The sequence below is a fragment of the Anomaloglossus baeobatrachus genome, unplaced genomic scaffold (assembly GCF_048569485.1).
Source record: "Anomaloglossus baeobatrachus isolate aAnoBae1 unplaced genomic scaffold, aAnoBae1.hap1 Scaffold_442, whole genome shotgun sequence".
Lineage (NCBI taxonomy): Eukaryota > Metazoa > Chordata > Amphibia > Anura > Aromobatidae > Anomaloglossus > Anomaloglossus baeobatrachus.
Window position 1 is genome coordinate 141,547 of NW_027443757.1, and position 26,526 is coordinate 168,072.

At 53.4% G+C, this 26,526-nt stretch overlaps 2 protein-coding genes and 1 long non-coding RNA gene across 3 annotated transcripts in view; 1 reads left to right on the forward strand and 2 right to left on the reverse strand.

The window, feature by feature from the left end:
- The window catches only part of LOC142279869 (tubulin alpha-3 chain-like), a 50,348-nt gene extending 48,626 nt beyond the window's left edge, over window positions 1–1,722 (forward strand). Inside the window, exon 5 of the mRNA XM_075332704.1 lies at window positions 1,246–1,722. Within this exon, the coding sequence (XP_075188819.1) occupies window positions 1,246–1,542 (297 nt within the window). The 3' untranslated portion in view covers window positions 1,543–1,722. The remainder of the gene's footprint in view (window positions 1–1,245) is intronic.
- The window catches only part of LOC142279871 (uncharacterized), a 153,098-nt gene that overhangs the window by 36,333 nt on the left and 90,239 nt on the right, over window positions 1–26,526 (reverse strand). The gene's annotated exons all lie outside the window — the stretch shown is intronic.
- The window catches only part of LOC142279874 (uncharacterized), a 41,332-nt gene continuing 17,036 nt past the window's right edge, over window positions 2,231–26,526 (reverse strand). Inside the window, exon 2 of the long non-coding RNA XR_012742289.1 lies at window positions 2,231–2,384. This is a non-coding gene — a long non-coding RNA (uncharacterized LOC142279874). The remainder of the gene's footprint in view (window positions 2,385–26,526) is intronic.

A 26,526-nucleotide genomic window follows, 5' to 3' on the forward strand; every position in this document is an offset into this window, starting at 1 on the left:
GAGCCCGTGATGCACGGGAGGGTGTATAGGCAGAGGGGAGGGGTATCACTTTTTAAAGTGTAATACTTTGTGTGGCCTCCGGAGGCAGAAGCTATACACCCAATTGTCTGGGTCTCCCAATAGGAGCTAGAAGAAAAGGAATTTACGATAAGTAAACAAAATTCCCTTCTTTTTGTGCGTTTTTGCTGCAGAAATTTCTTGAGAAAATGGTTGTGCCTTTCTGCAGACATTCCTCAGCAAAACCTATGGGGAAAAAAAAAATAGCTGTGCGCACACTGCGTTTTTTCTTAAGAAAATCTACCGAAATAATTTTCTTAAGAAAAAGAATGAGCAGTCACTTCTTTTCTGCAGGTAGCTGCGTTATTCACTCCATTGACTGCAATGTAATCATGAAATAGCGCAGGAATAGCGCAGGTAGCAAATCATGTGCGTTTCATTGCGTTTTCCTGCGTTATTCCCGCGTTGTTTCACGTTTTTCGGGACATAGTGTACATCACTGCCCTGTGTTTTGCAAGGACGTGATGTGACTAGAAGAGGAAGAGGAAGTTCCTCCATTTTCAGTGGTGTAGGAAGTATACATATATAATGCACAGACACATAGAAATCCAATGTACATATTAAAAAAAAAAGCGTGTGCTCCGCCGTATTTTTACCGTCCAGCCGGGTAAGCACACAGCGGCGGCCCGATATTCTCAGGCTGGGGAGGGCGAGGGCCAGGGTAAATATCAGTTAAAAGCAAAGCACTTTTTGCTTGGTTACCCGATATTTATCTTGGTTACCAGCATACACCGCTCAGCGCTGGCTCCCTGCACACGTAACCAGTGTAAATATCGGGTAACTAACCAAAGCGCATTGGTTAGTAACCCTATGTGTATCCTGGTTACGGGTGCAGGGAGCCAGAGAGCGCATGCGCACGAAATCCTACGGATCAAACCGTTACATGCTGCGTTGCTCCCGCCCGGCGGTCAGTCAAAAAACAACTGACCGTCACGCAGCGGATGCAACGCAGCATCATCAGTCACAATCTGTCGCTAATAGAAGTCTATGGGGAAAAACTGGATTCCTGCAAAATATTTTGCAGGAAACCGTAATTCCTCAAGGCGATGGATTGTGACTGAAGCAAAACAACGGAAGTGTGAACTTAGCCTAAATGAATGAAGAATCAGCCAAATGGGAGTTGGGAGTCTCCTTACGCTGCATAGAAGCCGGCTGTCAGAGCTTACCGCTTATTACCTCTCCCCTCAGGTCGGAATCAACTACCAGCCCCCAACAGTGGTGCCCGGGGGAGACCTGGCCAAAGTGCAGCGCGCTGTGTGCATGCTGAGCAACACTACGGCCATCGCAGAGGCCTGGGCCCGGCTGGACCACAAGTTCGATCTGATGTACGCCAAGCGAGCCTTCGTGCACTGGTACGTGGGAGAGGGAATGGAGGAAGGAGAGTTCTCCGAGGCCCGAGAAGATCTGGCCGCGCTGGAAAAGGACTACGAAGAAGTGGGAATAGACTCTGTAGACGCGGAGGCTGAAGAGGGGGAGGAGTACTGAGGAAGGAGCAGCCGATGGGATAGGAGAGGTATTAGTGGTTATTAGCAGTTATTAGTGGTTATTAGCAGTTATTAGTGGTTATTAGCAGTTATTAGCAGTTATTAGGGGTTATTAGCAGTTATTAGGGGTTATTAGCAGTTATTAGGCGTTATTAGCAGTTATTAGGGGTTATTAGCAGTTATTAGTGGTTATTAGCAGTTATTAGGGGTTATTAGCAGTTATTAGGGGTTATTAGCAGTTATTAGGGGTTATTAGCAGTTATTAGGGGTTATTAGCAGTTATTAGGGGTTATTAGCAGTTATTAGTGGTTATTAGCAGTTATTAGGGGTTATTAGCAGTTATTAGGGGTTATTAGCAGTTATTAGGGGTTATTAGCAGTTATTAGGGGTTATTAGCAGTTATTAGGGGTTATTAGCAGTTATTAGGGGTTATTAGCAGTTATTAGGGGTTATTAGCAGTTATTAGGGGTTATTAGCAGTTATTAGGGGTTATTAGCAGTTATTAGGGGTTATTAGCAGTTATTAGTGGTTATCAGCAGTTATTAGGGGTTATTAGCAGTTATTAGGGGTTATTAGCAGTTATTAGGAGTTATTAGCAGTTATTAGTGGTTATTCTGTAACTTGTTCTCTGTAGTTAACAGTTTACACTCATTAAAATAAGTTACATTGAAGAGATTCTCCACGTCCCGTCCTTATATAAAGATCTTTATTTACAGGTAACACACAAATACTATTCATTGGTGAGATATTTCCTCTTCTTAGCGGTGTTGGTGTATGGATGCCAGCGCCACTCCACCTCTGCCGTGCCCTCATTCTCCAGGGTGCCCAGCTTTATCATGTACACTGCAAAGAGTAACAGCCGGTGATAAGTACGGAGCGCTGACACTGGGGCCCTGATACATCACAGCATTTCACAGGGGTTTCTACATGAAAACGTCTTAGACTATGTGGCCCCGGGACACTGTACTCGCGGATATATCCGCAGGTTTCCCGCAGCTGATCCCCGGAATCCGCAGCTATCCATACCTACGGGATTCCAGCGAAATATCTGCGGGAAACCTGCGGACATTCATGTGACTTACCCACGGAAGTCTCCATAGTGGAGAGGCGGAACGTCCGCAGGAATAATTGACATGTAGTTACGTGCGGCTGCAGGACATCTGCAGCATATTCTGCAGCCGCACATACCGCAGCATGGACACAGCACTCCCCATGTCCCATAGGATAACATGGGGAGTGTCTGTACTTGCTAAAACCTCCGGATTTATCTAGAAAATCGAGATAAATCCGCAGGTTTTCAGCAGCAAAATCCACTGGTACAGAGTCCCGTGGGCACAAAGCTTTAATCTGTGAAGAGTCGGACGATCTTATAACTCGGACGGGGATGGCAGGCTTGGACTGGCCGGCGGCTCTCCCCACCAAAGAGTGACTGCTGCATAGAGGAGCATGAGGCCGTTGTGCTCGGGTGGGGAGAGCCGCCGGCCAGTCCAAGCCTGCCATCCCCGTCCGACTCTTCCCTTAGTGACAGTGGTTTGCGACAAATTCATCAAACTATTTGCTGCTTTTTAAGGCCCTGTGCACACGCTGTGGCTTTTACCACAGATTTGCTGCAGAAAATGTTTTTAACATTGCTACAGTCATTCCCCAGCAAAACCTATGGGTTTAAAAAAAAATGCGTTTTTTCTTTGTCGCTCCATTGGGAGACCCAGACAATTAGGTGTATAGGCTATGCCTCCGGAGGCCGCACAAAGTATTACACTAAAAGTGTAAAGCCCCTCCCCTTCTGCCTATACACCCCCCGTGCTCCCACGGGCTCCTCAGTTTTTTGCTTTGTGCGAAGGAGGCAGACATGCACAGCACAGCTCCACAGATTGGTCAGCAGCAGCTGCTGACTATGTCGGATGGAAGAAAAGTGGGCCCATATAGGGCCCCCAGCATGCTCCCTTCTCACCCCACTCTTGTCGGCGGTGTGGTTAAGGTTGAGGTATCCATTGCGGGTACGGAGGCTGGAGCCCACATGCTGTTTTCCTTCCCCATCCCCCTTAGGGCTCTGGGTGAAGTGGGATCCTATCGGTCTCCAGGCACTGAGACCGTGCTTCATCCACAACTCCTGTGGAGCCTGCTGGATAGGAGCCGGGTATCGTTCAGGGACATGGCCCTGCTACTTGGAGGTACTCTGTGTCCCTGTGGGGACCGCGCACAGCAACACTCCAGCATTGCTGGGTGTGCTAGTGCACCGGGGACCGCGGCGCTGACCGGGTTAATGTGCCATTACACACTCAGCGTCGCTGAGTGTGTTTATGTAGGGGGACTACCGCACTACCGCCGCCGCCATGTTTTAACACTGCGGCGCGGCTGGGACTTATAGTGCGCCGGGGACTTCCTCGCGGCCGCGCTTTTATGGCAGCCGCGCTTATTACTTGAGTCCCCGGCTTGTACGGCCTAGTGTTTCCTCCTCCCGCCCACAGCCCTGACAGGCAGGGGTAGGGCGGAACGCTGTACAGACGTGCAGCAGTGAGGGCTGGAGCATGCTTTGCATACTCCACCCCCCTCACTGTGCACAGTGCAGGCACCAGCTCCCGCACTTTCTGGGTCACGCCCACAGCTCCCTCATCTCCTCAGGACGCCGGCAGCCATTCCTGTCAGCTCCTCGGACGCTGCAGAGGGGGACAAATTCTGGGAGACCCAGGCAGGGATTCTGGTGGCCTCACAACCGTTTTAATCGGGTGGTAAGCAGCACCTGTGGTGCTAGCCCCAGTGTGCAGAAGTGTAATTATATGTTTATGATATTTTACACTGTATAGTGCACAGTTGCTTTCTGGCTATATTCCCTATTGTGTTACTCAGGGAAGACATAGCATGGCGCCCACAAAAGGCAGGGGTGCCAAAACACAGGCTTACTATGCTGCCTGCGCCGCATGTACGACGCCGCTACCGGCAGGTTCCACTGACCCTCACTGTGTGCACTGCTCGGCCCCTGCTGCACTTACTCAGCTGGAGCCTCTGCTAGGGGGGGCCCAGGGGGCTCCACCTGCTGACACTGTCCAGGTGACAGGGACGGAGTTTGCAGTCTTTAAGGATAAACTCTCTGAGACTATGGCTAAGATACTAGAAGCCTTGCAGTCCAGACCGGTATCTCAGCACAGGGACTCTGTTGAATCATTGTTCCCTGGCCCCCCTCAGTTGGACCAACAATGTCCCCCCGGGGATTATCATAGAAACCTGGCTGAGGGCTCTGACACAGACCCCAGTCCCAGACCGACTAAGCGAGCTCGCTTGGCAATTCCCTCGACATCATCATATTGTGCAGGGTCTCAGGGGGGGGAATCTCTGGTTGATGACGCGGAGGTAGCTGATCAGGATTCTGATCCTGAGGCCGCTCTCAATCTTGATACTCCTGACGGGGACGCAATAGTGAACGATCTTATTGCGTCCATCAATAAAATGTTGGATATTTCTCCCTCAGCTCCTCCGGCGGAGGAGTCAGCTTCTCAGCAGGAGAAATTCCGTTTCAGGTTTCCCAAGCGTACAACGAGTATGTTTCTGGACCACTCTGATTTCAGAGAGGCAGTCCAGAATCACCATGCTTGTCCAGATAAGCGTTTTTCTAAGCGCCTTAAGGATACACGTTATCCCTTTCCCCCTGACGTGGTCAAGGGTTGGACTCAGTGTCCCAAGGTGGATCCTCCAATCTCCAGACTGGCGGCTAGATCCATACTTGCAGTTGAAGATGGGGCTTCACTCAAAGATGCCACTGACAGACAGATGGAGCTCTGGTTGAAATCCATCTATGAAGCTATCGGCGCTTCTTTTGCCCCAGCATTCGCAGCCGTATGGGCGCTACAAGCTATATCAGCAGGTCAAGCGCAAATTGACGCAGCCACACGCACTTCCGCGCCGCAGGTGGCGTCCATAACCGCTCAGACGTCAGCAATGGCGTCTTACGCTATTAATGCTGTCCTGGACTCTGCGAGCCGTACGGCGGTTGCATCCGCCAATTCGGTGGTACTCCGCAGGGCCTTGTGGCTACGGGAATGGAAGGCAGATTCTGCTTCCAAAAAGCGCTTAACTAGTTTGCCAATTTCTGGCGACCGATTGTTTGGCGAGCGTTTGGATGAAATCATCAAACAATCCAAGGGAAAGGATACATCCTTACCCCAGCCCAAACCGAACATACCCCAACAGAGGAGGGGGCAGTCGAGGTTTCGGTCCTTTCGGGGCGCGGGCAGGTCCCAATTCTCCTCGTCCAAAAGGCCTCAGAAAGATCAAAGGAACTCTGATTCATGGCGGTCTAAGTCACGTCCTAAAAAGACGACCACAGGAGGTGCCGCTACCAAAGCGGCTTCCTCATGACTTTCGGCCTCCCCACTCCGCATCTTCGGTCGGTGGCAGGCTCTCCCGCTTTTGCGACACCTGGCTGCCACGGGTAAAAGACCGTTGGGTGAGAGACATTCTGTCTCACGGTTACAAGATAGAGTTCACCTCTCGTCCCCCGACTCGATTCTTCAGGTCATCCCCGCCTCCCGAGCGAGCCGAGGCTCTTCTGCAGGCGCTGGGCACTCTGAAGGCAGAAGGAGTGGTGGTCCCTGTTCCTCTTCAGCAACAGGGTCACGGTTGTTACTCCAACCTGTTTGTGGTCCCAAAGAAGGACGGGTCTTTCCGTCCTGTCCTGGACCTGAAACTGCTCAACAAACACGTAAAGACCAGGCGGTTCCGGATGGAATCCCTCCGCTCCGTCATCGCCTCAATGTCCCAGGGAGATTTCCTTGCATCGATCGATATCAAAGATGCTTATCTCCACGTACCGATTGCTCCAGAGCACCAGCGCTTCTTGCGCTTCGCCATAGGAGACGAACACCTACAGTTCGTGGCACTGCCGTTCGGCCTGGCAACAGCCCCACGGGTTTTCACCAAGGTTATGGCTACTGTAGTAGCGGTCCTCCACTCTCAGGGTCACTCGGTGATCCCTTACTTGGACGATCTCCTGATCAAGGCACCCTCTCAAGAGGCATGCCAACACAGCCTCGACGCTACTCTGGAGACTCTCCAGAGTTTCGGGTGGATCATCAATTTTCCAAAGTCAAATCTGACACCGGCCCAATCGCTGACATATCTTGGCATGGAGTTTCATACCCTCTCAGCGATAGTGAAGCTTCCGCTGATCAAGCAGCAGTCGCTACAGAAGGGGGTACAATCTCTCCTTCAAGGTCAGGCACACCCCTTGAGGCGCCTCATGCACTTCCTGGGGAAGATGGTGGCAGCAATGGAGGCAGTCCCTTTCGCGCAGTTTCACCTGCGTCCTCTTCAATGGGACATCCTTCGCAAATGGGACAGGAAGCCGACGTCCCTCGACAGGAACGTCTCTCTCTCTCAGGCGACAAAAGCTTCCCTTCGGTGGTGGCTTCTTCCCACTTCATTATCGAAGGGGAAATCCTTCCTACCCCCATCCTGGGAGGTGGTCACGACGGACGCGAGTCTGTCAGGGTGGGGAGCGGTTTTTCTCCACCACAGGGCTCAGGGTACGTGGACCCAGCAAGAGTCCTCACTTCAGATCAATGTTCTGGAAATACGGGCAGTGTACCTTGCCCTGAAAGCGTTCCAGCAGTGGCTGGAAGGCAAGCAGATCCGAATTCAATCGGACAATTCCACAGCGGTGGCATACATCAACCACCAAGGCGGCACACGCAGTCGGCAAGCTTTCCAGGAAGTCCGGCGGATCTTGATGTGGGTGGAAGCCACGGCCTCCACCATCTCTGCAGTTCACATCCCGGGCGTGGAAAACTGGGAAGCAGATTATCTCAGACGCCAGGGCATGGACGCAGGGGAATGGTCCCTTCACCCGGACGTGTTTCAGGAGATCTGTTGCCGCTGGGGGGTGCCGGACGTCGACCTCATGGCGTCCCGGCACAACAACAAGGTACCAATGTTCATGGCACGGTCTCAAGATCCCAGAGCTCTGGCGGCAGACGCCTTAGTTCAGGATTGGTCGCAGTTTCAGCTCCCTTATGTGTTTCCTCCGCTGGCACTGTTGCCCAGAGTGTTACGCAAGATCAGGGCCGACTGCCGCCGCGTCATCCTCGTCGCTCCAGACTGGCCGAGGAGGTCGTGGTACCCGGATCTGTGGCATCTCACGGTCGGCCAACCGTGGGCACTACCAGACCGACCAGACTTGCTGTCTCAAGGGCCGTTTTTCCATCTGAATTCTGCGGCCCTCAACCTGACTGTGTGGCCATTGAGTCCTGGATCCTAGCGTCTTCAGGATTATCTCAAGAGGTCATTGCCACTATGAGACAGGCTAGGAAACCAACGTCCGCCAAGATCTACCACAGGACGTGGAAAATTTTCCTGTCGTGGTGCTCTGCTCAGGGTTTTTCTCCCTGGCCTTTTGCCTTGCCCACTTTTCTGTCCTTCCTTCAATCTGGACTTGAAAAGGGTTTGTCGCTCGGCTCCCTTAAGGGACAAGTCTCAGCGCTCTCTGTGTTTTTCCAGAAGCGCCTAGCCAGACTTCCACAGGTACGCACGTTCCTGCAGGGGGTTTGTCACATCGTTCCTCCTTACAAGCGGCCGTTAGAACCCTGGGATCTGAACAGGGTGCTGGTGGCTCTTCAGAAACCACCATTCGAGCCAATGAGGGATATTTCTCTCTCACGCCTTTCGCAGAAAGTGGTCTTCCTAGTAGCAGTCACCTCTCTTCGGAGAGTGTCTGAGCTAGCAGCGTTGTCGTGCAAAGCCCCTTTCCTGGTGTTTCACCAGGACAAGGTGGTTCTGCGTCCGGTTCCGGAATTTCTCCCCAAGGTGGTATCCCCCTTTCATCTCAATCAGGATATCTCCTTACCTTCTTTTCTTCAGCGCTCTATTGGGAGACCCAGACGATTGGGGTATAGCTACTGCCCTCCGGAGGCCACACAAAGCACTACACTAAAAAGTGCAAGGCCCCTCCCCTTCTGGCTATACCCCCCCCGTGGTATCACGGGTACTCCAGTTTTCAAGCTTTGTGCGAAGGAGGTCAGACATTCCATGCATAGCTCCACAGATTTTAGTCAGCAGTAGCTGCTGACTATTTCGGATGGAAGAAAAGAGGGCCCATATAGGGCCCCCAGCATGCTCCCTTCTCACCCGTAGATGGTGTTGTAAGGTTGAGGTACCTATTGCTGGTACAGGGGCTGGAGCCCCACATGCTGTTTTCCTTCCACATCCCCTTGTAGGGCTCTGTGGAAGTGGGATCCTGCCGGCCTCAAAGCTCTGACGCCGGGCTCCATCCACAGACCCATAGCACCTGGTGGATGCCGAGCAGGAGTACAATCAGGGACAAGGCCCTGCATCATACAGGTACTCTGTGTCCCCGGCAGGCACGGACACACTCCGGGCTGGCTGGGTGTTGTAGTGCGCCAGGGACCGTAACGCTAGAGCTAGTGTTCCTACAGTTTAACTGGGGGACTTTTTTCTGTGTTGTGGGAACGCAGCGCCGACCCCCGCTGGACCGGCGGCGCTGCTGTGACTTTTAGTTCGCCGGGGACACGCCGACCGCGCTTTTACGGCGGTGGCGTTTATAAATCTAGTCCCCGGCTTTTGCGGCCTAGGACGCCGGCAGCTCCGATTCGTTCCCGCCCCCACCCTGTCAATCAGGGTAGGGGAGAGACGCTGTTTCACGGCAGCGACGAGGGCTGGAGCCTGATTTACATGCTCCAGCCCTCTCACTAGGCACAGAGGGAAGCAGGCTTCCCGCTCTTAGTCAGGAACGCCCAGGGCCCGCCCCCCCTCCTCTCTCAGGACGCCGGCAGCCATTACATGCATGTCTGGCTGGAGGAAGGACGCAAGGCTCTGGGAGACCTGGACTAGGGGGCTTTTGGCGACCACACACCCGCTCTTAAGCGGGCGGTAAGCGGCTTTTCAGCTGGCCCCTCTAGTGCCTCAGTGTGTATTAGTGTACTGTGTCACTGGACATATATATATTTCCTTATTGCTTGCACTGTGAGGTCGCTTCCTGGCTGTATACCCAGATCGCTCTGAGGAGGCAGCAACATGTCATCCACAAAACGCAAGGCTGCCAAGGCTAGGGCTGTGTACACTGCGTGTGCTGCATGTGGGGCTGCTCTACCAGCAGGCTCCAAGGACCCCCATTGTGTGCAATGCTCAGATCCGGTGCTGCTTCGCCAGCCGGAGTCAGGAGAGATAGTGACCCAGGCTGAGACGCCTGTAAGTCCTGCCCCGGTGTCAGGGACAGACTTTGCAGTTTTTGCTGATAATATGTCTGTGACTATGGCAAAAATCCTTGAAACTTTGCAATCCATGCCTGGGGCTCAGTCTATGGACACGGCGAGGTCTCTGTCCTCTAATCCCCCTCAGTTGGATTTAATCCAGACTGCAAGGGGGTCCCCGGCTTCACAGGCTGAGTATTATGACTCAGATGATAGCCCCAGCCACCCTAAGCGGGCTCGCTGGGAAAGACCCTCAACGTCATCACACTGCTCAGGGTCTCAGCGCAATCAGTCGCTCTGTGATGCGTCTGATGAGAGTGATCAGGAGTCTTATCCTGGAACCCCTCTCAATCTGGATACCCCGGATGGGGACGCCATGGTAAACGAGCTTATCTCAGCCATCAATAGACTGTTGGATATTTCTCCCCCAGCCCCTTCTGCAGAGGAGGCAGCTGCAGAGCAGGAGAAGTTTCGTTTTCTCTATCCCAAGCGTAAATTAAGTGCTTTCTTGGATCACTCTGACTTCAGAGAGTCAATCCAGAAACACGACGCTCATCCAGAAAGGCGTTTCTCTAAACGTTCTAAGGATACACGTTTTCCTTTCCCCCCTGATGTGGTCAAGCGCTGGACCCAGTGTCCAAAAGTTGACCCCCCGATTTCCAAACTTGCAGCTAGATCCATAGTTGCAGTGGAAGATGGGGCTTCACTTAAGGATGCCAATGACAGACAGATGGACCTCTGGTTAAAATCTGTCTATGAAGCTATCGGCGCGTCGTTTGCTCCAGCATTCGCAGCCGTATGGGCACTCCAAGCTATTTCAGCAGGGTTAGCAAAAGTGGATGCTATCTTACATCCAGCGGTGCCGCAAGTGGCGTCCCTTACCTCGCAGATGTCCGCGTTTGCGTCTTACGCTATCAATGCGGTCCTAGAATCTACCAGCCGCACCTCAATGGCGTCCGCCAATTCGGTAGTTTTGCGCAGAGCCTTGTGGTTAAAGGACTGGAAAGCAGATGCTGGTTCCAAAAAATGTTTAACCAGCCTGCCTTTATCTAGAGATAGACTGTTTGGCGAGCCATTGGCTGACATCATTAAACAGTCCAAGGGTAAAGACTCTTCTTTGCCCCAGCCCAGATCAAGTAAACCTCAGCAGAAAAAATGGCAGCAGAGGTTTCAGTCCTTTCGAGGTTCGGGCAAGACACAATTCTCCTCGTCCAAAGGGACTCAGAGGACGCAAAGAAGCTCAGATTCCTGGCGGGCTCACGCGCGCCCCAAGAAAGCAAATGGAGGAACCGCTTCCAAAGCGGCTACCTCATGACTTCCAGCTCCCCCCCTCCGCATCTCCGGTCGGGGGCAGGCTCTCCCGCTTTTCCGTTATTTGGATGTCACAGGTCAAAGACCGGTGGGTGACAGACATTTTGTCTCGCGGGTACAGAATCGAGTTCAGTTCTCGTCCTCCAGCTCGGTTCTTCAGAACCTCCCCACATCCAGACCGAGCAGATGCCCTGCTGCAGGCGGTGGACTCCCTAAGAGCGGAAGGAGTAGTGGTTCCTGTACCGCCTCAGGAACAAGGGAGAGGGTTTTACTCCAATCTCTTTGTGGTTCCAAAAAAGGACGGCTCGTTCCGTCCTGTTCTGGATCTAAAGCTGCTCAACAAACATGTGCACGCCAGGCGGTTCCGGATGGAAACCCTCCGCTCTGTCGTGGCCTCAATGTCTCAAGGAGACTTCCTTGCCTCAATAGACATCAAAGATGCTTATCTCCACGTGCCAATTGCTACAGAACATCAACGTTTTCTACGTTTTGTGATAGGAAACGAACATCTTCAGTTCGTAGCTCTGCCATTCGGTCTGGCGACAGCCCCACGGGTTTTCACCAAGGTCATGGCGGCAGTGGTAGCGGTCTTGCACTCTCAGGGACACTCGGTGATCCCTTACCTAGACGATCTACTTGTCAAGGCACCCTCTCAAGAGGCATGCCAACTCAGTCTACATGCTACACTGGAGACTCTACAGACGTTCGGATGGATCATCAACTTTCCAAAGTCGAATCTGTCTCCGACACAGTCACTAACGTATCTTGGCATGGAGTTCCATACTCGAGCAGCGAGAGTGAAGCTTCCGCTGAACAAACAGCGGTCACTACAGACAGGGGTGCAATCCCTCCTTCAGGGCCAGTCGCACCCCTTACGGCGCCTCATGCACTTCCTCGGGAAGATGGTGGCAGCCATGGAAGCAGTTCCCTTTGCGCAGTTTCATCTGCGTCCACTTCAATGGGACATTCTCCGCCAATGGGACGGGAAGTCAACGTCCCTGGACAGGAAAGTCTCTCTTTCCCAGACGGCCAAGGACTCTCTACAATGGTGGCTCCTTCCCACCTCATTGTCTCAGGGAAGATCCTTCCTGCCCCCATCCTGGGCAGTGGTCACGACAGATGCGAGTCTGTCAGGGTGGGGAGCAGTGTTTCTCCACCACAGGGCTCAGGGGACGTGGACTCCGCAGGAGTCCACCCTTCAGATCAATGTTCTGGAAATCAGAGCAGTGTATCTTGCCCTACTAGCCTTCCAGCAGTGGCTGGAAGGAAGGCAGATCCGAATTCAGTCGGACAACTCCACAGCGGTGGCATACATCAACCACCAAGGGGGGACACGCAGTCGGCAAGCCTTCCAGGAAGTCCGGCGGATTCTGATGTGGGTGGAAGCCACGGCCTCCACCATATCCGCAGTTCACATCCCCGGCGTAGAAAACTGGGAAGCAGACTTCCTCAGTCGCCAGGGCATGGACGCAGGGGAATGGTCCCTTCACCCGGACGTGTTTCAGGAAATCTGTCGCCGATGGGGAGTGCCGGACGTCGACCTAATGGCGTCCCGGCACAACAACAAGGTCCCGGCATTCATGGCGAGGTCGCGCGATCAAAGAGCTCTGGCGGCAGACGCATTGGTTCAAGATTGGTCGCAGTTCCGGCTCCCATACGTCTTTCCACCTCTGGCACTTTTGCCCAGAGTGTTACGCAAGATCAGATCCGATTGCAGCCGCGTCATACTCGTCGCCCCAGACTGGCCGAGGAGATCGTGGTATCCGGATCTGTGGCATCTCACGGTCGGTCGACCGTGGTCACTGCCAGACCGACCAGACTTACTGTTCCAAGGGCCGTTTTTCCATCAGAATTCTGCGGCCCTGAACCTGACTGTGTGGCCATTGAGTCCTGGATCCTAGCGTCTGCAGGATTATCTCAAGGAGTCGTAGCCACAATGAGACAAGCTAGGAAGTCAACGTCTGCTAAGATCTACCACAGAACGTGGAAGATTTTCTTATCTTGGTGCTCTGCACAGAGAGTATCCCCTTGGCCATTTGCATTGCCCACCTTTCTTTCCTTCCTGCAATCGGGGTTGGAAAAGGGCTTGTCGCTCAGCTCCCTTAAAGGGCAAGTCTCGGCACTGTCGGTGTTTTTTCAGAAGCGTCTAGCACGTCTTCCTAAGGTGCGCACGTTCCTACAGGGGGTCTGTCATATTGTGCCCCCGTACAAGCGGCCGTTAGATCCATGGGATCTGAACAGAGTACTTGTTGCTCTGCAAAAGCCGCCCTTCGAGCCTCTAAAGGACGTTTCCTTTTCTCGCCTGTCACAGAAAGTGGCGTTTCTTGTCGCGATCACATCGCTTCGGCGAGTGTCTGAGCTGGCAGCTTTGTCATCCAAGGCTCCTTTCCTGGTGTTCCACCAGGACAAGGTAGTGCTGCGCCCCATTCCGGAGTTTCTCCCTAAGGTCGTATCCTCGTTTCATCTTAATCAGGATATATCCTTGCCTTCCTTTTACCCTCATCCGGTTCACCGGTATGAAAAGGACTTACATTTGCTAGATCTGGTGAGAGCACTCAGAATCTACATTTCCCGAACGGCGCCCATGCGCCGTTCCGATGCTCTTTTTGTCCTTGTCGCTGGTCCGCGCAAGGGATTGCAGGCTTCTAAAGCCACCCTGGCTCGATGGATCAAAGAACCAATTCTAGAGGCCTACCGCTCTGCGGGGCTTCCGGTTCCTTCAGGGCTAAAAGCCCACTCAACCAGAGCCGTGGGTGCGTCCTGGGCATTACGACACCAGGCTTCGGCTCAACAGGTGTGCCAGGCAGCAACCTGGTCCAGTCTGCACACTTTCACCAAACATTATCAGGTGCATACCTATGCTTCGGCGGATGCCAGCTTAGGTAGAAGAGTCCTGCAGGCGGCAGTGACATCCCCGTAGGGGAGGGCTGTTTTTTTGCAGCTCTAACATGAGGTATTTCTTTACCCACCCAGGGACAGGTTTTGGACGTCCCAATCGTCTGGGTCTCCCAATAGAGCGCTGAAGAAGAAGGGAATTTTGTTACTTACCGTAAATTCCTTTTCTTCTAGCTCTTATTGGGAGACCCAGCACCCGCCCTGTTGTCCTTCGGGATTTTTTTGTGGTTTGCGGGTACACATGTTGTTCATGTTGAACGGTTTTTTCGGTTCTCCGATGTTTCTCGGAGTTAATTTGTTTAAACCAGTTATTGGCTTCCTCCTTCTTGCTTTGGCACTAAAACTGGAGTACCCGTGATACCACGGGGGGGTATAGCCAGAAGGGGAGGGGCCTTGCACTTTTTAGTGTAGTGCTTTGTGTGGCCTCCGGAGGGCAGTAGCTATACCCCAATCGTCTGGGTCTCCCAATAAGAGCTAGAAGAAAAGGAATTTACGGTAAGTAACAAAATTCCCTTCTTTGTCCTCATCCAGTTCACCAATGTGAAAAGGATTTGCACTTGTTAGATCTGGTGAGAGCACTCAGACTCTACATTTCTCGTACGGCGCCCCTGCGCCGCTCGGATGCACTCTTTGTCCTTGTCGCTGGCCAGCATAAAGGGTCACAGGCTTCCAAATCAACCCTGGCTCGGTGGATCAAGGAGCCAATTCTCGAAGCTTACCGTTCTGCTGGGCTTCCGGTTCCCGCAGGGCTGAAGGCCCATTCTACCAGAGCCGTGGGCGCGTCCTGGGCTTTGAGGCACCAGGCTACGGCTCAGCAGGTGTGTCAGGCGGCTACCTGGTCGAGCCTGCACACTTTCACGAAACACTATCAGGTTCATACCTATGCTTCGGCGGATGCCAGCCTAGGTAGACGAGTCCTTCAGGCGGCGGTTGCCCACCTGTAGGAAGGGGCCGTTTTACGGCTCCATTACGAGGTATTATTTTACCCACCCAGGGATTGCTTTTGGACGTCCCAATTGTCTGGGTCTCCCAATGGAGCGACAAAGAAGAAGGGAATTTTGTTTACTTACCGTAAATTCCTTTTCTTCTAGCTCTAATTGGGAGACCCAGCACCCGCCCCTGTTTTTTTGTGTACACATGTTGTTCATGTTGAATGGTTTCAGTTCTCCGATATTCCTTCGGATTGAATTTACTTTAAACCAGTTTATAATTTTTTCCTCCTTCTTGCTTTTGCACCAAAACTGAGGAGCCCGTGGGAGCACGGGGGGTGTATAGGCAGAAGGGGAGGGGCTTTACACTTTTAGTGTAATACTTTGTGCGGCCTCCGGAGGCATAGCCTATACACCCAATTGTCTGGGTCTCCCAATTGGAGCTAGAAGAAAAGGAATTTACGGTAAGTGAACAAAATTCCCTTCTTTATACCTGTGGAATTAATGTGCATGTCACTTCTTTTCCGCAGGCACCTGCAGTTTCTTCGGCGCTCCATTGGGAGACCCAGACGATTGGGTGTATAGCTACTGCCTCCGGAGGCCACACAAAGTATTACACTAAAAAGTGTAAGGCCCCTCCCCTTCTGCGTATACACCCCCCGTGGGATCACGGGCTGCTTCAGTTTTATGCTTTGTGCGAAGGAGGCCAGACATCCACGCATAGCTCCACTGTTTTTAGTCAGCAGCAGCTGCTGACTATGTCGGATGGAAGAAAAGAGGGCCCATACTAGGGCCCCCAGCATGCTCCCTTCTCACCCCACTTTTGTCGGCGGTGTTTGTTAAGGTTGAGGTACCCATTGCGGGTACGGAGGCTGGAGCCCACATGCTGTTTTCCTTCCCCATCCCCCTGAAGGGCTCTGGTGAAGTGGGATCTTACCGGCCTCCAGGCTCTGAGGCCGGGCTCCATCCACAGACCCGGAGATCCTGCTGGAATGGAGCGGAGTATCGTCAGGGACAGGCCCTGCAACTTTAAGGTACTCTGTGTCCCCGTACAGTCTATGCACAGACACACTCCAGCGTTGCTGGGTGTGTTAGTGCGCCGGGGACAGTAGCGCTGCGCGCTTGGGCTTTACTCACTGCAGCTTAGCTGAGTGAGTTTATGTGTCGGGAACTACCGCGCCAGCCGCTGCTGGAGCTGCGGCGCGGCTGAGACTTGTGGTGCGCCGGGGACTTTCGCGCTGCCGCGCTTTTACGACGGCAGCGCTTATAAATCTAGTCCCCGGCTTTTGCGGCCTAGTTACGTTTCGTTCCCGCCCCCAGCCCTGTCAGTCAGGGAAGGGGAGAGACGCTGTACAATAGTCAGCGCCGAGGGCTGGAGTCTTATTTACATACTCCAGCCCTCTCACTGGGCACAGGGGGACGCCAGTTTCCCGCTCTTGTCTGGGGCACGCCCACGGCCCGCCCCTCTTCACAGGACGCCGGCAGCCATTCCTGCAGGCAATCTAAGCTGGAGAACGGACACAGGCTCTGGGAGACCCAGCAAAGGGATTCTGGCGACCACTTACCCGCTTATGCGGGCGGTAAGCAGCACCTTGGTGCTGACCCCACTATTGCCACAGTGTTTTTTTTTTGTGTACTTTATGCTTGTACTTATATTTGCAAGACCATACACAGACACACGCCAGCATTGCTGGGCGTGTTAGTGCGCCGAGGACAACAGCGCTGCGCGCTTGGACTATACTCACTGCAGCTTAGCTGAGTGAGTTTATCTGTGGGAAACTGCCGCGCTGGAGGCTGCGGCGCGGCTGAGACTTGTGGCTGTACGGTTGCTTCTTGGCGATATACCCCTAGATAGCTCTTAGGAGACAACAGCATGTCGTCAGCATAGAGCAAGGGGGCCAAGGCACAGGCTTTCCTGTCTGTATCGCACGTGAGGCTGTTGTACCGGCAGGTTCCACTAACCCCTAATGGGTAGAGTCTCTGCTAGTGGTGGCCCAGAGAGGGCCACCTGTGAAACTGTCCAGAGGACAGAGTTTGCATTTTTTTTTGCTGATAAAATGTCTTGGACTATGAACAAAATTCTAGCAACTTTGCAGTCCAGGGTGGTGACTCAGACCAAGGGCATTGTTGAATCAAGGCTCCCCGGTCTCCCTCAGTTGGAACTAATCCGTGCTCCAAGGGGGTCCCATACATCCCAGACTGAAGGCTCTGACACGGACGACAGTCCCAGACAGCCTAAGCGAGCTCGCTGGGAGAGGCCCTCGACTTCACACACTGGTCAGGGTCTCAGCGAGGGGATTCTCTGTTTGATAAGGTAGCTGGTCAGGTTTCTGATCCTGAGACCGCTTTCATTCTGGATGCTCCTAATGGGACGCCATGGTGAATGATCTCATAGCGCCCATCAATACACTGGTGGATATTTCTCCCTCAGCCCCTCCAGTGGAGGAGGCAGCTTCAGCAGGAGAAATTCCATTTCAGGTATCCCAAGCGTAAATTCAGTACCTTTTGGGCCTCTCTGACTCAGAGGAGCAGTCCACAAACACTACGCTTATCCAGACAAGCTTTTCTCCACCGCGACATCCTCCATAGTTGCAGTGGAAGACGGGACTTCACTTAAAGATGCCATTGACAGACAGATGGACCTCTGGTTGAAATCTGTCTGTGAAGCTATCGGCGTGTCGTTTGCTCCGGCATTCGCAGCCGTATGGTCACTCCAAGCTATTTCAGCTGGTCTTGCGCAGATAGACACTGTCACACGTACATCTGTGCCGCAGGTGGCGTCCTTAACCTCGCATTGCGACTTACGCTATTCATGCTGTCCTGGACTCTACGGGCCGTACGCCGGTGGCATACGCCAACTCCGTGGTTTTGCGCAGACCCTTGGGGTTAAGGGAATGGAAGGCAGCTCCTGCTTCCAAAAAGGGCTTAACCAGTTTGCCATTATCTGGTGACAGACTGTTGGCTGAGCGATTGGATGAAATCATTAAACAGGCCAAGGGTAAGGGTTCTTCCTTACACCAGCCCAGATCAAACAAGACCCAAGGAAGGACAGTCGACGTTTCGGTCCTTTCCAGGCTCGGGCTGGTCCCAATTTTCCTAGTCCAAAAGGACTCAAAAGGCTCAGAGGGGCTCAGACTCCTGGCGGGCTCAATCACGCCCACAGAAGGCAGCCGGAGGAACCGCTACCAAGGCGGTTTCCTCATGACTTTCAGCCCTCTCTCTCTCTCTCTCCGCATCCACGGTCGGTGGCAGACTCTCCCGCTTTGGCGGCATTTAGCTGCCACAGGTCAAAGACCGGTGGGTGAGAGACATTTTCTCTCACGTGTACAGGATAGAGTTTTGTTCTCGTCCTCCGGCTCGATTCTTCAGAACTTCCCCACCTCTCGACCGAGCCGATGCTCTTCTGCAGGCAGAAGGAGTGATAATCCCTGTTCCTCTTCAGGAACAAGGTCACGGTTTTTACTCCAATCTGGTTGTGGTGCCAAAAAAGGACGGCTCTTCCGTTCCGTTCTAGACCTAAAACTGCTCAAAAAGCAGTGTAAACCAGGCGGTTCCGGATGGAATCCCTCCGCTCCGTCATTGCCTCAAGGTCTCAAGGAGATTCCTGGCATCAAGAGACATCAGGATGCTTATCTCCACGTGCCAATTGCTCCAGAGCACCAGCGTTTTGCTGCGATTCGTTATGAAAACGAGCAACTTCAGTTCGTAGACCTGCCCTTAGGTCTGGCGACAGCCCCACGGGTTTTCACCAAGGTCACGGCAGCAGTGGTAGCAGTCCGGCACTCTCAGGGTCACTCTGTGATCACTTACTTGGACGATCTACTTGTCAACGCACCCTCTCAAGAGGCATGCCAACGCAGCCTGAACGTTGCGCTGGAGGCTCTCCAGAGTTTCGGGTGGATCATCAACTTTTCAAAGTTAAATCTGACACCGACCCAATTACTGACATATCTTGGCATAGAGTTCTATACTCTCTCAGCGATAGTGAAGCTTCCGCTGGACAAACAGCGTTCACTACAGACGGGGGTGCAGTCTCTCCTTCAAGGCCAGTCACACCCCTTAAGACGCCTCATGCACTTCCTACCGAAGATGGTAGCAGCAATGGAGGCAGTCCCTTTCGCGCAGTTTCATCTGCGTCCACTTCAATGGGACATTCTCCGCCAAAGCGATGGGAAGTCGACGTCCCTAGACAGGAACGTCTCCTTTTCTCAGACGGTCAAGGACTCTCTTCAGTGGTGACTTCTTCCCACCTCATTGTCAAAAGGAAGGTCCTTCCTACCCCCATCCTGGACGGCGGTCACGACAGACGTGAGTCTGTCAGGGTGGAGAATAGTCTTTCTCCACCACAGGGCTCAGGGTACGTGGACTCAGCAGGAGTCCACCCTTCAGATCAATGTTCTGGAAATCTAAGCAGTGTATCTTGCCCTACTAGCCTTCCAGCAGTGGCTGGAATGCAAACAGATCCGAGTTCAGTCGGACAACTCCACAGCGGTAGCATACATCAACCACCAAGGCAGAATACGCAGTCGGCAAGCCTCCCAAGAAGTCCGGCGGATTCTGATGTGGGTGGAAGACAGAGCATCCACCATATCCGCAGTTCACATCCCGGGCGTAGAAAACTGGGAAGCAGACTTCCTCAGTCGCCAGGGTATGGACGCAGGGGAATGGTCTCTGCACCCGGACGGGTTTCAGGAAATCTGGGGCCTTCGGGGGAGGCCGGACGTCGACCTAATGGCGTCTAGGCACAACACCAAGGTCACGAGTTTCATGCTGTGGTCTTACGATCAACGAGCTCTGGCGGCAGGCGCCTTAGTTTAGGATGGGTCGCAGTTCCAGCTACCCTATGTGTTTCCCCCTCTGGCACTGTTGCCCAGAGTGCTACGCAAGATCAGCGCCGATTGCCGCCGCGCCCTCCTCGTCGCCTCAGACTAGCAGAAGAGGTCGTGGTACCCGGATCTGTGGCATCTCACAGTCGGCCAGCCGTGGGCACTACCAGACCGGACAAACTTACTGTCCCAAGGGCCGTTTTTTCCATCTGAATCCTACGGCCCTAAACCTGACTGGGTGGCCATTGAGTCCTGGATCCTAGCGTCTTCAGGATTATCTCATGACGTCATTGCCACTATGTGACGGGCTAGGAAGCCGACGCCTGCCAAGTTCTACCACTGGACGTGGAAGATATTCTTACCTTAGTGCTCTGTTCAGGGACTGTCTCCCTGGCCATTTGCATTGCCTACTTGTCTTTACTTCCTGCAATCGGGTTGGGAAACAGGTTTGTTGCTCGGCTCCCTTAAAGGATAAGTTGCAGCGCTGTCTGTATTTTTTCAGAAGCGGCTAGCACGACTTCCTCAGGTACGCACGTTCCTGCAGGGGGTTTGTCACATTGTCCCTCCGTACTGAGGCCGTTAGACCCATGGGATCTGACCAGGGTACTAATTGCTCTCCAGAAGCCGCCATTCGAGCCTCTGAGGGATGTTTCACTTTCTCGACTTTCACAGAAAGTGGCCTTTCTGGTAGCGGTCACGTCCCTTCGGAGAGTGTCCGAGCTAGCAGCGCGGTCATCCAAAGCTCCCTTCCTGGTGTTTCACCAAGACAACGTAGTGCTGCGCCCGATTCCGGAGTTTTTCTCCCTAAGGTGGTATTCCCTTTTCATCACAATCAGGATATCTCCTTACCTTCCTTTTGTTCTTGTCCATTTCATCGATATGAAATGGATTTGCATTGTTGGATCTGGTGAAGAGCACTCAGAATCTACATTTCCCGCACGGCGCCCCTGCGCCGATCGGATGCATTTTTTGTCCTTGTCACTGGTCAGCGCAAGGGGTCGCAGGCTGCCAAATCCACACTGGCTCGATGGATCAAGGAACCAATCCTTGAAGCCTACCGTTCTGCTGGGCTTCCGGTTCCATCAGGGCTGAAGGCCCATTCTACCAGAGCCGTGGGTGCGTCCTGGGCATTACGGCACCAGGCTACGGCTCAGCAGGTGTGCCAGGCGGCTACCTGGGCGAGTCTGCACACCTTCACCAAGCGTTATCAGGTGCATGCCTACGCTTAGGCGGATGCCAGCTTAAGTAGAAGAGTCCTGCAGGCGGCGGTTGCCTCCATGTAGGGAAGGGCTGTTTTTACAGTCCAAACTTGAGGTATTAATTTACCCACCCAGGGACTGCTTTTGGACGTCCCAATCGTCTGGGTCTCCCAATGGAGCGCCGAAGAAGAAGGGAATTTTGTTACTTACCGTAAATTCCTTTTCTTCTAGCTCCAATTGGGAGACCCAGCACCCGCCCCTGTTCCTTCGGGTTTTTTGGTTGTTCGGGTACACATGTTGTTCATGTTGAATGGTTTCAGTTCTCCGATGTTCCTTCGGATTGAATTTGTTTAACCAGTTATTGGCTTTCCTCCTTCTTGCTTTTGCACTAAAACTGAAGCAGCCCGTGATCCCACGGGGGGTGTATACGCAGAAGGGGAGGGGCCTTACACTTTTCTTCAGCGCTCTATTGGGAGACCCAGACGATTGGGGTATAGCTACTGCCTCCGGAGGCCACACAAAGCACTACACTAAAAAGTGCAAGGCCCCTCCCCTTCTGGCTATACCCCCCCGTGGTATCACGGGTTCTCCAGTTTTCAAGCTTTGTGCGAAGGAGGTCAGACATCCATGCATAGCTCCACAGATTTTAGTCAGCAGTAGCTGCTGACTATTTCGGATGGAAGAAAAGAGGGCCCATATAGGGCCCCCAGCATGCTCCCTTCTCACCCGTTGATGGTGTTGTAAGGTTGAGGTACCTATTGCTGGTACGGAGGCTGGAGCCCACATGCTGCTTTCCTTCCACATCCCCCTGGGGGGCTCTGAGGAAGTGGGATCCTGCCGGCCTCAAAGCTCTGACGCCGGGCTCCATCCACAGACCCATTTGAACCTGCTGGATACGGAGCTGGAGTACCGTTCAGGGACATGGCCCTGCACCATTACAGGTACTCTGTGTCCCCGTACACACAGGCACAGCACACTCCAGACTTGCTGGGTGTGCTAGTGCGCCGGGGACAGTAAAGGGTTACAGTCACTGCAGCTTTGCTGAGTGACTTTGTGTATTGGGAACTACCGCGCCGGACGCTCCGGGAGCGGCGGCGCGGCTGGGACTTGTAGTTCGCCGGGGACTGGGCGCCGACCACGCTTTTACGGCGGCGGCGCTTATAAATCCAGTCCCCGGCTTCTGCGGCCTAGTGCCGCTTCGTTCCCGCCCCCTCCCTGTCACTCAGGGAAGGGGACAGACGCTGAGCAATCAGCAGCGCCGAGGGCTGGAGCCTTATTTACATGCTCCAGCCCTCTCACTGCACACTGTCGGACGCCGGATTCCCGCTCTGACTTGGGGCACGCCCACGGCCCGCCCCTCCTCACACGAGCTGGGGAAGACGCCGGCAGCCATTACTGCAGTCCGAGCTCGGACTTTCGGCAACCAGGCAGGACGGTGGCGACCATACACCCGCTTATAGGCGGGCGGTAAGCGGCACACATAGTGCTGACCCCAATATATACTGCAGTGTGTACATGTGTATTTTAACTGCATAGGTCGCTATATGCCCGCTTGGAGAGCGACACATCAGCAGCAGGAAAGCAGGTGTGCTAAGGCACAGGCTTTCTAGGCTGCTTGTATTGCACGTACTGAAGTGTTCATTTGTGTTTATGCTTGTATGCTACACACTGCACTGTACAGTCGCTAGTCTTAGCTATATTCTCCTGGAATGGCTAGACTACAGCAGCAGAAAACCAAGGGTGCTGGGGCACAGGTTTTTTTCTATGCTGCTTGTATTGCATGGGCTGCAGTGTGCATTTGTACTTGTGCTTGTATGCTATACATTGCACTGTATGGTCACTCTTCTGGGCTATATTCCCCTAGATGACTAGTCTACAGCAGCAGAAGAGCAGAGGTGCCAGGGCACAGGCTTCTATGCTGCTTGTATTGCTTGTGCTGCAGTGTTCATTTGTACTTTATGCTTGTATGCTATACATTGCACTGTACGGTCACCAATCTTGGCTATATACTTCTAGATGGCTAGTCGGCAGCGGCAAAAAAGCAACACAGATTTTCAGTGCTGTTTTTACTACATGGGATGCTGTTCATGACACCGTCCCATTGTGTGCATGCTCCCCTGTAGCACTTCGTCTGCCGGGGTCTCTAGCACTTCGTCTGCCGGGGTCTCTACTAGTCGTGGCCAAAGAAACCACCTGTCATCCCTGTCCAAGGACAGGGACGGAGTTGCAGTTTCGACAGATATATTGTCATAAGATAGAGACTTGCAGTCCAGACAGGCCATGGGCAATCTTCCTGACCAACCTCATTTGGAACGGGGGGGTCCCAGGAGGACTCTCTGTATGATAAGGCAGCTCTCCAGGACTTTGATCCTGACATCGCTATCAATCCGGATACACCGGATGGTAACGCCATACGGAATGATCCTATAGCGTCCATCAATGGAAGGTTGGATCTTTCTCCCTCAGCTCCCCCAGTGGAGGAGTCAGCTTCACAGCAGGAGAAGTCCCTTTTCAGTATCTCAAACGGATATTGAGTATTTTTCTGGCCACGCTGACTTCAGAGAAGCAGTCCAGAAACACCACGCTTACCAGATAAGCGTCTTCTCCAAACGTTTTTAAGATACACGTTATCCCTTTTCCCCTGACGTGGTCAAGCGCTGGACCCAGGGTCCAAAGGTGGATTCTCCAATCTCCAGGCTTGCGTCTAGAGCCATAGTTGCACTGGAGATGGGGCTTCACTTAAAGATGCCATTCACAGACAGATGGACTCTGGTTGAAATCTGTCTAGGAGGCTATCGGCGTGTCGGTTGCTCCGGCATTCACAGCCGTATAGGCAACCTAACCTTTTCAGCTGTTCTTGCGCAGCTGGCCTTGAGCACATGTACATCTGTACCGCAGAGGCGTCCGTAACTCCGCAATGTCTGCACTGCGACTTACCCTATTAATGCTGTCCTAAAAGTACAGTCGAGGTTTCGGTCCTTCCCAAGCTCGGGCAGGTCCCAATTGTCCTCGTGCAAAAGGGCTACAAAACCTCAGACGGGCTCAGATTCCGGCCGGGCTCAATCACGCCCAAGGAAGGCAGCCGGAGGAACCGCTACCAAGGCGGTCTCCTCATGACTCTCAGCTCTCTCTCTCTCTCCGCATCCGCGGTTGATGGCAGACTCCCCCGCCTTTGGCGACATTTAGCTGCCACAGGTCACAGACCGGTGGGTGACGGACATTGTGCTCACGTGCACAGGACAGTGTTCTGTTCTCGTCCTCCGACTCCATTCTTCAGAACGGCCCCACCTCCCCACCGAGCAGATGCCCTGCTGCAGGCGGTGGATGCTCTAAGAGCAGAAGGAGTGGTGATCCCTGTCCCCCCTCAGGAACGAGGGCGAGGGTTTGTACTCCAATCTCTTTGTGGCTCCAAAAAAGGACGGCTCCTTCCGTCCTGTTCTGGACCTAAAACTGCTCAATAAGCATGCGAACGCCAGGCGGTTCCGGATGGAATCCCTCCGATCCGTCATTACCTCAATGTCTCGAGGAGACTTCCTTGCCTCAACAGACATCAAAGATGCCTATCTCCACGTGCCAATTGCTACGGAGCACCAACGTTTTCTACGTTTTGTGATAGGAGACGACCATCTTCAGTTCGTAGCTCTGCCATTCGGTCTGGCGACAGCCCCACGGGTGTTCACCAAGGTCATGGCAGCAGTGGTAGCAGTCTTGCACTCTCAGGGACACCCGGTGATCCCTTACTTGGACGATCTACTCGTCAAAGCACCCTCCCTCGAGGCATGACAACGCAGCCTGAATGTTACGCTGGAGACTCTCCAGACTTTCGGGTGGATCATCAATTTGGCAAGGTCAAATCGGTCACCGACTCAATCACTAACGTATCTCGGCATGGAGTTCACACTCTATCAGCGATAGTGAAGCTTCCGCTGAACAAGCAGCGTTCACTGCAAACAGAGGTGCAGTCTCTCCTTCAAGGCCAGTCGCACCCCTTAAGGCGCCTCATGCACTTCCTAGGGAAGATGGTGGCAGCCATGGAGGCAGTTCCCTTTGCGCAGTTTCATCTGCGCCAACTGCAAGGGGACATTCTCCGCCAATGGGACGGGCAGTCAACCTCCCTGGACAGGAAAGTCTCCCTTTCCCAGACGGCCAAGGACTCTCTGCAATGGTGGCTTATTCCCACCTCATTGTCACAGTGAAGATCCTTCCTACCCCCATCCTGGGCAGTGGTCACGACAGATACGAGTCTGTCAGGGTGGGGAGCAGTTTGTCTCCGCCACAGGGCTCAGGGGACGTGGACTCAGCAGGAGTCCACCCTTCAGATCAATGTTCTGGAAATCGGGGCAGGGTATCTTACCCTACTAGCTTTCCAGCAGTGGCTAGAAAGAGAGCAGATCCGAATCCAGTCGGACAACTCCACAGCGGTGGCATACATCAACCACCAAGGAGGGACGCGCAGTCGGCAAGCCTTCCAGGAAGTCCGGCGAATCCTCATGTGGGTGGAGGACACAGCATCCACCATATCCGCAGTTCACATCCCGGGCGTAGAAAACTGGGAAGCAGACTTCCTCAGTCGCCAGGGTATGGACGCAGGGGAATGGTCCCTTCACCCGGACGTGTTTCAGGAAATCTGTCGCCGCTGGGGGGTGCCGGACGTCGACCTAATGGCGTCTCGGCACAACAACAAGGTCCCGGCATTTATGGCACGATCGCGCGATCACAGAGCTCTGGCGGCAGACGCCTTAGTGCAAGATTGGTCGCAGTTCCGGCTCACATATGTGTTTCCACCTCTGGCACTCTTGCCCAGAGTACTGCGCAAAAAATCAGATCCGATTGCAGCCGCGTCATACTCGTCGCCCCAGACTGGCCGAGGAGATCGTGGTACCCGGATCTGTGGCATCTCACGGTCGGCCGACCGTGGTCACTACCAGGCTGGCCAGACTTACTGTCCCAAGGGCCGTTTTTCCATCGGAATTCTGCGGCCCTGAACCTGACTGTGTGGCCATTGAGTCCTGGATCCTAGCGTCTTCAGGATTATCCCAAGGGGTCGTTGCCACCATGAAACAGGCTAGGAAGTCCACCTCTGCTAAGATCTACCACAGAACGTGGAAGATTTTCTTAACCTGGTGCTCGGCTCAGGGAGTGTCTCCCTGGCAATTTGCATTGCCTACTTTTCTTTCCTTCCTGCAATCGGGGTTAGAAAAGGGCTTGTCGCTCGGCTTCCTTAAGGGGGAAGTCTCGGCACTATCCGTGTTTTTTCAGAAGCGTCTAGCACGTCTTTCTAAGGTGCGCACGTTCCTACAGGGGGTCTGTCATATCGTACCCCCGTACAAGCGGCCGTTAGATCCATGGGATCTCAACAGGGTATTAGTTGCTCTCCAGAAGCCGCCTTTCGAGCCTCTGAAGGAAGTTTCCTTTCTCGCCTGTCACAGAAGGTGGCGTTTCTCGTTGCGATCACATCGCTTCGGCGAGTGTCTGAGCTGGCAGCTCTGTCATCCAAGGCTCCCTTCCTGGTGTTCCACCAGGACAAGGTAGTGCTGCGCCCCATTCCGGAGTTTCTCCCTAAGGTCGTATCCTCATTTCATCTTAATCAGGATATATCCTTGCCTTCCTTTTGCCCTCATCCGGTT